Source organism: Oryx dammah, unplaced genomic scaffold (assembly GCF_014754425.2).
Source record: "Oryx dammah isolate SB20612 unplaced genomic scaffold, SCBI_Odam_1.1 HiC_scaffold_8, whole genome shotgun sequence".
NCBI lineage: Eukaryota > Metazoa > Chordata > Mammalia > Artiodactyla > Bovidae > Oryx > Oryx dammah.
In genome coordinates, this window is record NW_024070192.1 from 37,577,187 (window position 1) to 37,591,705 (window position 14,519).

Below are 14,519 nucleotides of genomic sequence, written 5' to 3' on the forward strand. Positions count from 1 at the left end.
GCAGTCCAGTAGCTAAGATTCTGCGCTCCCAACGTAGAGGAGTTCGATCACTGGTTGAGGAACTAGATCCCATACACTGAAACTAAGAATTCAAATGTTGCAACTAAAGATCCCATGAGCCACAAATAAGATGCAGTGCAGCCAAAAAAGTAAATTAAAATATTACAAATAAATAAATAAAATGTCAGGCTGCAAGGAGCCACAGCCAGAAAACCAGCATCGCCCTACCTTAATGGCAGCAGGCTGAGCCCCAGTGGATGCCCCTGGAGACAGTCTGGGTGACGTGTCAAAAGCAGCCAAGGGCTGGACCTTGCTGCCAGCTAGTCCTCACTGATTGTCTCCATATTTGAGGAGGCGAGGCAAAGGGGAGAGAGAGGAGGAGGACCGTGGCCCCATTCTGGGAAAAAGAGATCAGGAACAGGGGGGACACTGAGTAGGCGGCAGCGACACGGGGGTTGGGCAGGCTGGAAGCTGGGGATTGTGTGTTCGGAAAAGCGTGGACAGCTGCAGCAGCCCGGAAGGGTTTCCAGCTGCAGAGACAGGTAGGTAGGGTCTGGAGTCTGAACAACCGACCAAGTGGACTCAGTCCTGAAATCTCTGACCTTGTACGGCCAAGGTGGATCCCAGAGATCTGGGCAGCACAGGCCAGCGTGGTAGGGGTATGTGGTGGTGATGGTGGGGGGCTGTGGTGGCGGTGGGGGCTGGGTCTCTCAAGCTGGACGGGTGGGAGCAGATCGCTCTCTTCTCCTCCTCCTTTTGGCGCTGTGAGGGGATTTCTGCCTTCCTCCCCCACCCCCCCACCCCCGTTTGCTTTCCTGACCTACAGCCCCTCCTCCTGGTACCCCTGGACAGATTGGAGCTCAGGGAGCGCTGGAATGGGGCTTCCCCAGACCCTCCCCTGCCCTGGGCCAGAGTCACTCTCCCTAGGGGTCTTGGTCAGACGTCTGGAGGGAAGCCTCCAGGAGTTACATTTCCTACTGGGGTGAGGGTGTGAGTCAAAGGAAACAAGACTGGTTTACTTTATCTATCCTCGGTCATTGTTAGAGGTTCAGGTTGTCTGAGGGATAACCTCATCGCTGGACTTTAGAACAACAATAAAGCAAGCATAAGCATCAGAAGTCTGAGTAAGCTCTGGGAGTTGGTGAAGCCGGGCAGGGAAGCCGGGCGTGCTGCAGTCCATGGGGTCGCACAGTCGGGCACGACTGAGCGACTGAACTGAACTGAACTGAACTGCAACATCAAAAGAAGAAAACATTGTCAGCTCCGGAGGAGACTTGCTTATTCATAGGCTTTTAGGTTTCCTCTGGACCCTCGGTCACACTTGGCAGAGTTCGAGCAAGAGGGTAGGAAACTCCTCTATGGACGTCTCCCATCTTGCAACCCCCCAGGACCTAAGAGGGCTCAAGAGAAGGCAGCTCAGAGACAGCTCAGCTCAGCAGCCCTCCCCGGTTCGCTGCCCTGTGCCCCACCCCCACCCCCTGGAGCTCTGTGGCCAGTGGCCGAGGCCCTTCCGGACCTCGAGCCCTCGGCTCCCCCAATCTCTGCGCGTTCCGCGTGGGCGGCCTCAGTTACCCCTTCTGCAGAATGGGCGGGTGGCCCAGCCTCCGCGCCCCGGGGCGCTGCGGGGGCGGGGCGGAGGGCTCCGAGGGCGGCCGGAAGGGGTGTGAGTGCGGGGGCGGGCCCCGCGCTGCCCCGCCCCGGGGAGGGCGCCCGGGGCGCAGCATCCTGGCGGGGGCCTCGGCCGCCGTCGCCACTGCCGTCGGGGAAGGTTCCCAGCACGGTCATGGCCTCGCGCGGCGCCCGTCGGGGTCCGAGTTCCCCGCGCCCCGCGCAGTAGCCCCTCGGAGAGGCGGCCCCCACTGTGCCGACGGCGCAGACGTTCGGGCGGGCGGCATGGAGGAGGCGCACCTGCTCCCGGCCGCCGACGTGCTGCGCCGCTTCTCGGTGACGGCCGAGGGCGGCCTGAGCGCGGAGCAGGTGACCGGCGCGCGGGAGCGCTACGGCCCTAACGGTGAGAGCGCGGGCCAGGCGGGGGCAGCGGGGGCCTCGCGCGCCGCGGTCTCAGCCCTCCCCACAACCCACCCCGGCAAGGCGGCCGCGGAGCGGTCCTCGCCCCTCCCAGCCATCGGCCCCCGCGGGCGGGCGGGCAGGAAGCGAGGGCTCCGGAAACCTCTGCAGACGCTTTTGGGGCTCCCGGCGGGGCCGCGCTGCACCTTCGCCGGGGAAGGAGGTGCAGGTTCCGGGTTCGGAGACCGGACGCCTGGCTCCCCCACTCCGATCTCCTCCCTCATGCCCCAGGGACCTGTGCGGCCCTTCCGGGCTTCCCACCGCCATCCCGGTCGCGGTCCACTCCCGCAGGTCCTCGCCCACCCCCATCGCCGCTCCGCGCTGAATCCCCGCGCCGCTGCAGCCCGCCGGAGTCCGGCAGGTGCGCACGCCGAGGTCAGCTGGAGGGGAACCAGCCGGAGACCCTGAGGTCCCGCCTCCTAGCTGACCCCGAGGGTCTCCCTCGAGGGCTCAATAAAACGCCCGGAAGGTGCAGCTTGTCAGCTGGCAGCTTCGGTGCCCCCACCCTCATCCCCAGGTCTTCCTCTTTCTGCCACCCCGGGCGGATGTGGCTGGCGGGAGTCGATGGTGGGGGCTTTGAAGTGCTGAGGCGGGAGACCCACCTCCCTGCAGGGTGGCAGGTTCAAGGCCTCGCACTGGGAGTTGCCTGGGGAGGCCTTTCCTTCCTGGGTGACCTGGAGCCACGCCTGCCCATCTCTGGTCTCGGAGGCAGCCTTGGGCGCTGTTGCTGTTTGGGAGGGAAAGGTGTCATCCTTTCTCCTGTTCAGTGGCGTGTGGGATTCTCCCCCGGCCCAGAGGCACTGGCCAGTGCCTGTACTGTCCAGACGTGGCCCTGGGAAGGCAGAAGATGCAGAGGTTACCCCCCGTCAGGATTTTGCCCCCTTCGTCCACCCCTAGGGCTCGGAGTCCCTAGGGCTCCGGGGAGAAATGTCATCTCCATTCCCAGCGTGCAGCTTGGACCCATGTCCTTTCAGATCTCGGGGACTCACCCTGGCAGGGCTCCCCGCCAGCCAGAGGGGAGGTTCTCTGGCCCGTGTGTCTCACTGCCCAGGGCTGGCTTGAAAATTGCAAAGAGCTGTCAGAAAGGGAGCTTTGGGTTTTGTATTGGTTTATGACAACCACCTCTTATATAAATATTATCTTTCTGGAGCAGAAATCCTTTTTCAAAAAAATTAGCTGCTATATTTAGTTGAGCTGTGGGAGGAACTAGGGAGATAAATATTATTTAGTATCCCCTATTAGTGACTTGGCAGGCAGGGTGTCCTTGCCGGAGGAGTGCAGGGCAAGCCGGGCTGATCCCCCAGCTCATGGGTGGGGGTGGGGGTCAGGGCAGCAGAGCTGGGGTTCCACCACCTCCTCTGTGTGGCATCCAGCTTGAGAGTCCTCATTCGCAAAGAAAGCTGGAGCCCAGCCCTTCTCCAGAACCGTACAGAGGTTGCCCTGCCTCACCCTGGCCAACACCCTCTCCTGTCTGGCCCTTTCTGGCCCCCATATCTCCCTGAAGGGGGAAGCTGACTGAGAACGAGGGAGCCTTTAGTTCTCCCCCATGTTGTCTGGTTTAGTTGAGAGGATTTTAGGGTGCCCTGGCTGGTGATGGATAAGGACGTCGGTGTAGTGTGTAGGTCCAGAGAGGTGGATGTGAGTTTTGGGGAGGGAGGTAGGAAAAGTTGGGGAGCGGCTATTCTTGGGCTCCTCCGGTTCCTCTGTGGTTTGATGGTAGTAAAAATAAAAGCTAATGTTCACTGAATATTTACTATGTGCCAGGCACTGGTCTTAGCACTTTTCACCTCTTGTCTTCTTTTCTTCCTAAAAACAACTGCTGTTATCCCCATTTTACAGAGGGAGTAACTGAGGCACCAGGAGGTTAGACAGCTTACCTAAGGTCACCCAGTAAATGGAGCTAATCCTGGGTGCCTGCCCCTCTCTGGGTCTCACTTTTCCTGTCTGTTCAAGAGGGTCACAGTTTCTGCAGACTCTGGGACCCTGGAGTGTGAGCCTGTGCTAGGAGCTGGGTCAGCTAGACAGGAGCTAGTAGAACCTTCTGCTCGCCTTCTCCCTGTACCAACCACCCCCTGCCCCCCTGCTCACCCCCATCCCACCGCCCCCCCACCCCTGGCCCTGGCTCCTCCGAGGGCTTTTTCCTCAGGAAGCATTCCAGGGCTCTGGAAGTCCTGAGGTGAGGAGAAGGGAGCCAGTTGCCCCTTCCTGCCTCAGGCTCTCCTCCCCGCCCAGCCCATGCCTGGGGAGGAGGCCTTGGGTGCCCCACACGGCCTATGGAGTGAGGCTGACAGGCTTTCAGGCCTTAGCTCTGCCCCTTCATAGCTGTGCAATCCTGGATCAACTGGTTGCCTCTCTGTGCCTCTGTTTGCTCATTGTCAGTGAGGTTGTGATACGACCCGTGCCATAGAGTTATCTGTGTTTGCGTACACTGAGCCCTCCCTTATTGTGGCAGGAGAGGAGCCTGGTGTGGCTCTGGGCCAGAAGCCGGCGGCGGGGGTGGGGGGACACCCCAGGGACTAGTGTCCCCCCACCCCAGGAGTCTCTGCACCTGCAAAGTCGTTAGTGCTAGAAACCACCAGGAAGTCATTTGCTTAAGTCCTAAAATTCACAAGTTCTGCTGCAGAGGAGGGGGCGGGGTCCTTCTCCCTGCCCTCTGAGCAGAGAGGGGGAGGGCGTCAGTCAGTGAGTGTGCCTGAAGTTGTCCCCCCATCTGTCTGCCCCCCGGCATGTAGCCGTGCCCTCTGAGGCCCCAACAGGGCAGTAAGTGTGAGGCTCCTGGCCTCTTGTGAGCCCGCCTTTCTCGGCAGGTCCCAGAGGTGCCCAGGGCGGGGTGTGTGTGGGGGATTTCTACAAACTTTCAACTGATTTTGTTTTGTTTTGTTTGTTTTTGACCATGGCTTGTGGCATCCTAATTCCCTGACCAAGGATTGAACCCAGGCCCTGGGCAGTGAGAGTATGGAATCCTAACCGCTGGACCGCCAGGGAATTCCCTCAACTTGTTTTTTGAATAAAAATGGGCACCCAGCACCACATGCAAAAAGTCCCTAAGGTGTAGGGTAAATGGTCCCCAGCCCTGTCCCCACAAACCCCTCCTGGCAGCCCTAGTGTCTCCTTCCCAAGATATCCAGTGCATACACACCTCTGGGTCTGTGACCGTTGGTCTTTTTTATGTGAAAGGGAGTGGATTTTGAGGGCCTTTTGCACCTCCTCTCCTTGTGACAGTCACTCTTGTGGATGGCCCCACGTGGAGCATGTTGGGCTTTCTAGTGGCTTTGCAGAGTTTCTTCCCTCCAGCTTCTCATGGATTTGGGGTTTGTGCGAAGCCTCTGTTATCACATATGTAAGGCATATCCTTGTCCTCATGTCATTTCACACACTGTGAAAATCACCAAAGGACAGATTCCGAGAAGTGGAAGGAAGTGTGTATTTTCAGTATTGACAGCTATTGCTACCCTGTTCTTCATAAAGTTGCACCAGTTGGCCTACCTGTTTCCCCACCACCTCGCTAACACAGTACCTTATCAGATGCCAGTCTGATAGAAGGTGGCCTCTCACAGTCTTCCTTTCCATTTTTCTGTTTGCAAATCCTATTGGGGCATTTTATCGTATATATTTAGGAGCCCTTGGCTCTCCTTATGTCTATGGATGGGTTGCCTGTCACTCCTGCTGGACGTGAGCCTTGGCAGGAGACAGGACTGGGTTGGGCCATCACCCCCCAAAGCGCCTTTACCCCAGAGCCCAGGGATGTAGGGGTCGAGGTCCCAGGAGGTCTCTGCAGGGAAGGGGCAGTGTTTCGGTTTAAGGGGCCTGGGGGAAGGGCTGTGGCGGGGGCAGGCGCCTGCCTTCTGGGCCTCAGCCTGCCCATCTGTGCAGTGGGTACTGGAGCTCCAGGGCTGCCACGTGGGAGGGATGGTCTTGATTTAGATTCCTGCCGGTGTTGACTTGGCTGTGACCTTATCTCCTGCCCTCAGCTGAGGCAACCACTGCCTGGGCCCTGTTGTTGTCTGTAGGGTGGAGACACAGCTCTGAGATCCCCTATAGGGGCTTCACAGGTGTGAAGAGCCTTCAGGCTCACCCTAGGTCTCATACCTTTGTTGGGCAGCCTTGGCCCCCCACCCCCACCCCTCTCCACCAGCCCTGCCCCTGTAGAACCCCAAGCCCGCGTACCAGCAGGTCTCTGAGGCATGGCTGGATCTGCCCACAGCACCTCAGGTACACAGTTGCCTTGCCAACACTTCGCCTCTGGGGCCTGGTCAGCCAAGTAGGACTGACCACTCCAGGTGGGGCCTGGAGACCGGGGACAGGCCAGGCGGGTGGGGTGGGGTCTGCCCAGCCATAGCCGCTCCCTCACTTTGCAAATGAGAGTTTAATTGCTCTGCAAATTTACCTTTGAGGAAGACCTTGGTGAGCACTCGCCTCACGCCTCACCTGGCTGGAACCTGGCTGAAACCAACATTTAGAAGCCGAAATACCAGTTTCCAATGGAGGAAGGAGTCAAGGCGGGGATTAAGGGAGCAGGTGGTGAGTGGAGCCTGGGGGCCGTCTTGGCCTTCCACCTCCCTCCTCCTGGGCTCTGGGTTGTGGCCCCAGGGCTGAACCGTGGGGCAAGTGAATAAACAATTCTGTGAGGCTCTGGGTGGACCTCGGGATGACTCAGCCCCTGCCTGCCCTAGAGGTACACCGATGCTGGAGCAGGAGGCAACACTGATGACCAGCGAGAGAAGGACTCTTCCAGGAAGCCCTCCTGGAAGTTCCCATGAGATGGGGAGGTACCCTGCACAGAAGGGACTGTGAAAGCAAAATCTTGGAGCAGGGCAAAACCAGGGGCAACCGTGAGGCATCTTGCTTGGCGGCTGGAGGGAGGGCCGGCCATCTAAGATATGAGAGTGATTCTGGACAGGTGAGTCCAGGAAGGTCTTGAAGGTTGGTCTTTATCTTGTAGGCCCATGGAAGGTCGGTGAGCAGGGTAGGGTCATTCATTCATTCTGTTTGATTGAGTGCCTACTGTGTGCCAGGTGCTGTCCCAGGTGCTAGGGACACGGGAACTTCTATTCGCTGTTGTCATGGCTAAGGTCTACTGAACATTCAACATGCATTGGGCTTCACACACGTTACACAACCTCATGAGGTGGTTGCTGTTATCCTCATTTTCCAGACGGGGAAACCGAGGCACATCCAGGCTTAAAGTGACTTGCCCATGGTCACAGAACTCCCGAGATAATAGGATTTGAACTCCAGGCCTTGGACCAGACTCTCTGCTCTAAGCTGCAGTTTCTTTGATTACATCCCAGGACCCTACAGGCCAGCCCTGCATCGGGTATCTGTGGACAGGGGCTGATTCAGTCTGGCAACAGTTACCCAGAGCAGGGTTTGGTCAGGAGGGGCCACCATATGAACAATTCAGGCAATATTGGAGGGAGTCATATGCCCCCGGATTTGCCCAGCGGGGGTCTGGGAGGGGCGGCACCTCTTGTTTCTGTCTTGCCCCATGAGGCTTGGTGGATGGCATCAACAGATGGGGCATTCTTCTTGGAAGGGCCAGCCGACAATGGCCCCCAGCCCAACAGTTAGGACATGGGAGATTATGATCCTTCAGGTGGTCTTGACTGGGGGGGGGCTCGGGGACCACTGCGGTGGGAAGGCAGGACAGTCTAGGAGTGAGTGCAAGAGGCCCAGAGCACCGGTTCGAGAGCCAAACTGCCCGAGCTCAAAACCTTTCCCTGCCACTTCCCAGAGGTGTGACCGTGAACTAGGTAGGCGCTCAACCTCTCTGCGCTTCTCCTCTGAAAAATGGGAATAATAATCATATCCTCTTTCCTGGCTTGTCTGAGAATCACAAGAGAGTAGTGCACACAAGGAGGTGATTATCCTGCGTGGAGCACCTCCTCACGTGTTAGGCGCACAACGCGCCACCGTTCATCTCTGGAGATGAAGTAGGCATGTGGTATGCTGCTTGGTATAAGGGTGTTCAGTCGCTCAGTCGTGTCCGATTTCTTTGTGGTCCCATGGACTGTAGCCCACCAGACTCCTCTGCCCATGGAATTTCCCAGGCAGGAATACTGGAGTGGGGTGCCATTTCCTTCTTTAGGGGATCTTCCCGACCCAGAGATCGAACCCACAGCTGTTGCCTCCCGGGCATTAGCAGGTGGATTCTTTATCACTAGCGCCACCTGGGAAGTTCTTTGGTATATAGTAGGTGCTTAATATGGAGAAGGCAATGGTAACTCACTCCAGTACTCTTGCCTGGCAAATCCCATGGACGGAGGAGCCTGGTAGGCTGCAGTCCATGGGGTCACTAGGAGTCGGACACGACTGAGTGACTTCACTTTCACTTTTCACTTTCATGCATTGGAGAAGGAAATGGCAACCCACTCCAGTGTTCTTGCCTGGAGAATCCCAGAGACTGGGGAGCCTGGTGGGCTGCCGTCTGTGGGGTCGCACAGAGTCAGACACGACTGAAGTGACTTAGCAGCAGCAGCAGCAGGAGCTTAATAACTGTGACTCAGTAATGATGATAATGCTCATTCACACAGCAGCCCTGCAGGGTGGGGGTGGTACTCCATCTTCCAAATGAGGCCCAGGGCCCCCCAGAGAGCCAGCTGCTCAGGCCGGACTGGAAGCACTTGCATTTCGGGAGCAGGGACGGGCCCTCCTGCATGGCTGGGCGGGGCATCTGCCGTGAGCTCATGGCTTGTTGAGCCTGCCCTAGGAGCAGGGGGTGGGAGTGGAAGGGATGCCTTGCTCTCCCCTGGTAGAGGCCAGGTCTGGTGAGAAGAGGGCATTGGTCAAGATCAGCCGGGTTGTCCTGCATTACAACCCCCTGATTTCAGTGGCTTGAAACAGTTCAGGACATCTCTTGCTCACACTGTACATACACACCTCCGTGCAGCTCCGTGTCTCCCGACTCTGTGACTCAGGTTCACAAAGCAGATACCGTCACACAGTCCTGGTTGCTATAGCAGAGGGTCAGAGAGCTCCAGAGTGTGCTGTCCAGTGGGGCAGCCGCCAGCCTTGTGTGGCTGTTTGAGTTTCAGTGAATGAAAATTAATTTAACATATACCTACTGGGACTTTCCTGGTGGTCCAGTGGCTTAAGACTCGGCTGCCAATGCAGGGGGCCCAAGTTTGATCCCTCGTCAAGGAACTGGATTCCACATGCCACAGTAAAGATGGAAGACCCCACATGCTGCACCCAAGACCTGGCACAGCCAAATAATTAAATATTTTAAAATAATAATAAATAAAATGTAGCTACTTAGTCACGCTAGCTACATTCCCAGTGCTCAGTAGCTCCATGTGGCTGGTGGCTACCGTATCAGACAGCATGGCTGTAGGACTCTTCCATCACCACAGGAACTTCCACTGGACAGTGTCATTCTCCAACAGTTCTACATTCCAGCCCAAACTAGCACACGTCCTTCTTTTTGCAACTCGCACAGGAAGATGGGACGTACAGTCCTATTGTGTGTCCACAAGGTGGGGAGAATGAGAAGCCCCGGGGAATAGCATGATAACGACCACCAAGAGTGGACCTTGGATCGGGCTGTGGGTCAGCAGAAGGGGACAGTCAGGTGGAAGGGGAGAGGGAGGAGACCCGGTGAGACCAGCAGGTGGAGGGCAGTTTGCAGTGGGGACTGGGGACTGGAGCTGGTGGTTGCTTCTCAGGTGGCTCAGATGGTACAGTGTCTGCCTGCAATGCGGGAGACCCAGGTTCGATCCCTGGGTCGGGAAGATCCCCTGGAGAAGGAAATGGCAACCCACTCCAGTACTCTTGCCTGGAAAATTCCATAGATGGAGGAGCCTGGTAGGCTATAGTGCATGGGGTCACAAAGAGTTGGACACGACTGAGCAACTTCACTCACTAGAGCTGGTATGTTCTGGAACAAGTTTCCCAACCCCAGGCCTCGCCCCTATCCAGAAAAAATGCCGTGAGGAATATTGTGGCCTCGAGGCTACACACCAGCAGAGGAAGGGGCTAGGTAGACAAAGGGAGGGATTCGGGTGAGACTTACAGATAAACTCTTCCTTAGGCCAGGAATCCTGAAGATACCTGCAGAGGTTGAGGGGTTGCAGAAACTCCTGGGTTGAGCATGGCAGAAGCAGGCTAATGTGTGCTCTGAGGCTGGGGCATGGCTGAGATGACCTCTAAAGGACCCTGCTCCATTGGAGAATTGGCCCAGAAACCAGGGCTGGCCCTCCCTCCTGCCTTTCCTGTTCACTTTAGCTAAATAGATCAGAAGGAAAAAGTCTGTTTGATTTTAATCTCAACGCAGGACACTGGAGATTACATTTTCCACGGAAAATGTCAGCTGTTGCCTAAAATAGGACTTTGGAGAAAAATGCTAGAAAGTGTATTTTTAGGTTATATGTTTTCCTCCTGGATTCTTGCAGCCCAGTGGACTGCTCAGTACTCCCCATGGTACAGCTGCCCGGTGCAGACCCCAGACCTTCCAAACAGGTGGTCAGGGTAGGGGCTCCCGTGAGCAAAAATGCTGGCTGGTGCTTGAGCTGCAAGCAGGTGGGCAGAGGCAAGGACCCATGTCAGCGAGGAGGAGGGAGGAAGAGCCAGCCTGGGGTGGGGCCTTGGGTTCTGCATTGCTAACAAGCTCCCGGGTGACCCCGATGTTGCTGGCCCAGGGATTGTCCTGGGCACAGCACAGGAGAAAAGGAGACAAGGGTCAGTTAGGCTCGGTCTGAAAGACCCCTGAGACAGCCCTGGGCAGGTCCTGAGATCGGCAGAAGGAGGGAGAAGCCCTTCCAGGGCCCCTTTCCACAGACCCACAAACACCCCTGCTTGCTGTGTGACCTTGTTCAAGCCACGCATCCACTCTGGACCTCAGTTCTTGAACCTGCAAGATGGGGTTGGCTTCCCTACCTACCTCCCCTTTAGGCTGCTGGGAAGATTCCCAGACTCAGCTACTGGGGCAGCCAGCTCCACCTGTAACATGGGTGCTTCAGGACCTGAAGGGGATGAAAGTGGAGCCTGCAAAGGCACAGCAGGTCCTTGTGGTGTTTGGAGACATGGTTCTTCAAAATATTTTGTGGGTCTGGGCCTCAGCAGGCTGGCTGGATCCTCTCTCAGCATGCTGAAGCGGGGTGCCTGGGAGGGGACAAGCTGACATTCAGCCTCCAGGAACTGAAGCCCGGGGCGCTGCCTGCTGAGGTCGTGCCCAGGGAGCCCCAGGTGGGGTGGGCAGTGCTGTGGGCCTTGTCCCCTTGATCCTGGAGAAGCAAGTGTGTCAGAGGTGGCCTGAGCCAGTTATCTCAATTAGAACGAGACATTGTGGGTAGGGGGACCCCGTGGGTGGGGGGCAGTGCAGGGAGCCCTGAGAGCTACCGACTCCCTGTGTGACCTCAGGGTTCCCGTCTCCTCCAGGTCTCAGTTTCCCCTCTGTGCAGCGGAGGTGGGACTGGCCTGGAGGGTCTGGAGGGCCCTGGCTTGGTTTTTGTCCCAGGGTGAGTCAGGTCACAGCAGGCCATCCTCCACTAGAGTCAGGTAGGGGAGGGATGTGAAAGTATCCGGGCACAAACCACGTGTTCTGTGACCTCAGAGACCTGAGGGGAATGTGTCCTGCCCGTCGTGGGGTCTGATGGGCACCGTAGGGAGGGGACTGCTCAGAGTCTGCTCGGTAACCCAGTCATTTCTTGTCTCCTCCTGGCTCCTGTGGCTGCCTGGATCCTGCAGAACTCCCGACCGAGGAAGGTGAGGCTGGGGCCAGGGCAGCCTGCAAGGGCACCAGATGACACCCCGGGCCAGTCACCGTCAGGCGGTGTGTCCTCCCCTCCCAGGCGGTGGGGCCTGGCTGAGCCCCCATCTGCGCCTCTCAGGGCCTCGGGTTCTTCACCTTCAAATGGGAGGGAGGCAGTGGGCCACCGCAGCTCCGCGTGGACGCGGTCGGTCAGCCGGTCAGGAGCCCAGCCCTCATGCAGCACTCCCGTTCCCAGGGAAGTCCCTGTGGGAGCTCGTGCTGGAACAGTTCGAGGACCTCCTGGTTCGAATCCTGCTGCTGGCCGCCCTGGTCTCTTTCGTAAGTAGCCCTTTCCCACGGCATCAGGCAGCCTGGGCCGGGTCCCTGAGTGGGTCCAGGCAGTGCTCAGGGGCCCAGGCTCTGAGCCACAGGGCTGTCCTCTCAGCTCTGGGCATCCCTGGGCCCCTCACCACCCCCTTTGCCGTTCAGTCTCTCAGTCGTGTCTGACTCTTCGTGACCCCATGAACTGCAGCATGCCAGGCTCCACTGTCCTTCGATAATATCTCCCAGTTTGCTCAAATTCATGTCCATTGAGTTGGTGACGCCATCCAACCATCTCATCCTCTGTCACCCCGTTCTCCTCCTGCCTTCAATCTTTCCCAGCATCAGGGTCTTTTCCAATGAGTCGGCTCTTCGCATCAGGTGGCCAAAATATTGGAGGTTGTGAATAGTAGCTGAAGCTACTTCAGCTTCAGCTTCCAGTGAATATTCAGGGTTGATTCCCTTTAGGATTGACTGGTTTGATCTCCTTGCAGTCCAAGGGACTCTCAAGAGTCTTCTGTAGCACCACAGTTTGAAAGCATCAATTCTTCGCCCACCCCATGCCCTTGCCCAAACCCTTGCAGCCCCCACAGTGAACTCCCGGCTCTCATCTGTCCCCTCCAGCCCCACTTCCACCCTGATTTTCAGTGAGCTTGCAAAAGCACATCTGACTCCACCCCTCCCTGCCTTAGTGCAGGGTTTCTCAGCATCAGCACCATTGGCTTCTTGGACCAGACAGTTCTCTGAGGCAGGGACCGTCCTGTGTACTGTAGAGTGTTCAGCAGCATCCCTGGCCTCTGCCCACCAGATGCCATTAGCACCCGACGGTTGTGACAGTCAAGTCTACGGATATTGCTGAATGTCCCTGGGGGGCGAATCCCCCAGGCTCAGAGCGCATGCAGTACCTTCCATGGCCCTTCAGAGAGACTTCAGACCTCAGCCTCCCGCAGCTGCCTCCTGGCTGCTGCTCCCCATTGCTGCCTGCCATGTCCTCAGCCTAGACTCCTGGACCCGCAGGGACATGGGCCCAGGGTGGAGCAGTGGGGAGAGGGGCATTGGGGGCTGAGCAGCAGAGACCAAGGGTCATGCAGGGAATGGAATCCAGAGGGTGGTTGTGACTCCTGCTCCCAGCCCTGCCCTCCAGCCGGCAGGGGCCCACCCAGCTAAGTCTGACCATCCTGGCCACTCACTGTCCTTTGGAAATTGAGGACTCCTAGAAAAGTCTATCCAGGTCGGTGCCCAATACAGCCAAGCCAAAAGGGTTCTGTTACCCCCTCCTCAGAACAGATGGACACACAGAGGCCTGGAGAGGATGACAAGTAACCACTTGGGCCAGGAGGTGGGAGCAGACTGGAACCAGGTCTCCCGCCTCCAGGCCTGGGCTCTGGCTGGTCCTCTGACCATGGTTCTCTGAGCAGAGGGCCATGAACCTGAGATTGTCACAGGATCACCTGGGTGGCTTCAAACACAGACTGCTGGGGTCCACCCCAGTTTCTGACTCAGCAGGTCTGGGATGGACCCCAGGAATTTGCATTTCTAACAGGTTCCCAGGTGCTGCTGCTGCTGTTCTGGGCCCCACACTTGGAGAACCACAGTCAAGCCACCAGTGGCCCCACGACCCTGAGAGTAGGTGGGGTGGGACGTGGGCTGTGGCGGTCACTACCTGAAGGGAGTAGTAACCAAGCCAAGGCCTTCTGAGAGCAGACCTCTCCAAATCCAGGGCTCCCCAGAGGCACTTCCTCCCAAACGGGAGTAGACGGACCCAGAGGACACAGGAAATGGCAGGTAGACCCTGGCCCATAGCTGCCACTCACCAGCTCTGATCCCGACAGGTCCTGGCCTGGTTTGAGGAGGGTGAGGAGACCACGACAGCCTTCGTGGAGCCCCTGGTCATCATGCTGATCCTTGTGGCCAATGCGATCGTGGGCGTGTGGCAGGTGGGAGACTCGGGGCTGCGGCTGCATCCTGGGGTCTCCCAGCTGCTAGGTGTCACCTTCACCTGGTCCTGGAACCCTGCAGGTCCTTCTGCTTGCAGATCCATCCCAGGCCCCAAGGGGTGTCCTTCCAAGGGGGTGGCCTGCTAGGGCCAGCGGAGATAGATAGCCTTCCTGCCTCTGCAGGAACGCAACGCGGAGAGCGCCATTGAGGCCCTCAAGGAGTACGAGCCTGAGATGGGCAAGGTGATCCGCGCAGACCGAAAGGGTGTGCAGCGCATCCGTGCCCGGGACATCGTCCCTGGAGACATCGTGGAAGTGGCAGGTGCTTCGGGGTATTCTTGCATTATGAGACGCTAACGAGACGCTAATGAGCCCACCCTCCTCTTCCTGACTGTACGTTGTAGAGGGGGGCTCATTATGAGATGCTAATGAGCCCACCCTTCTCTTTCTGACTGTACGTTGTAGAGGGGGGCTCATTATGAGACGCTAATGAGCCCACCCTTCTC

The 14,519-nt window shown here is 57.8% G+C and overlaps 1 protein-coding gene across 4 annotated transcripts in view; it reads left to right on the forward strand.

Moving 5' to 3' along the window:
* Positions 1-1,744: 1,744 nt before the first annotated feature.
* ATP2A3 (ATPase sarcoplasmic/endoplasmic reticulum Ca2+ transporting 3) overlaps positions 1,745-14,519 on the forward strand; it is a 34,542-nt gene continuing 21,767 nt past the window's right edge. For all 4 annotated transcript variants that reach the window (XM_040243721.1, XM_040243724.1, XM_040243722.1 and 1 more), the window contains exons 1-5: positions 1,745-2,011; positions 11,752-11,769; positions 12,012-12,094; positions 13,909-14,013; positions 14,197-14,335. In XM_040243721.1, the coding sequence (XP_040099655.1) occupies positions 1,894-2,011; positions 11,752-11,769; positions 12,012-12,094; positions 13,909-14,013; positions 14,197-14,335 (463 nt within the window). In that variant the 5' untranslated portion in view covers positions 1,745-1,893. The remainder of the gene's footprint in view (positions 2,012-11,751; positions 11,770-12,011; positions 12,095-13,908; positions 14,014-14,196; positions 14,336-14,519) is intronic.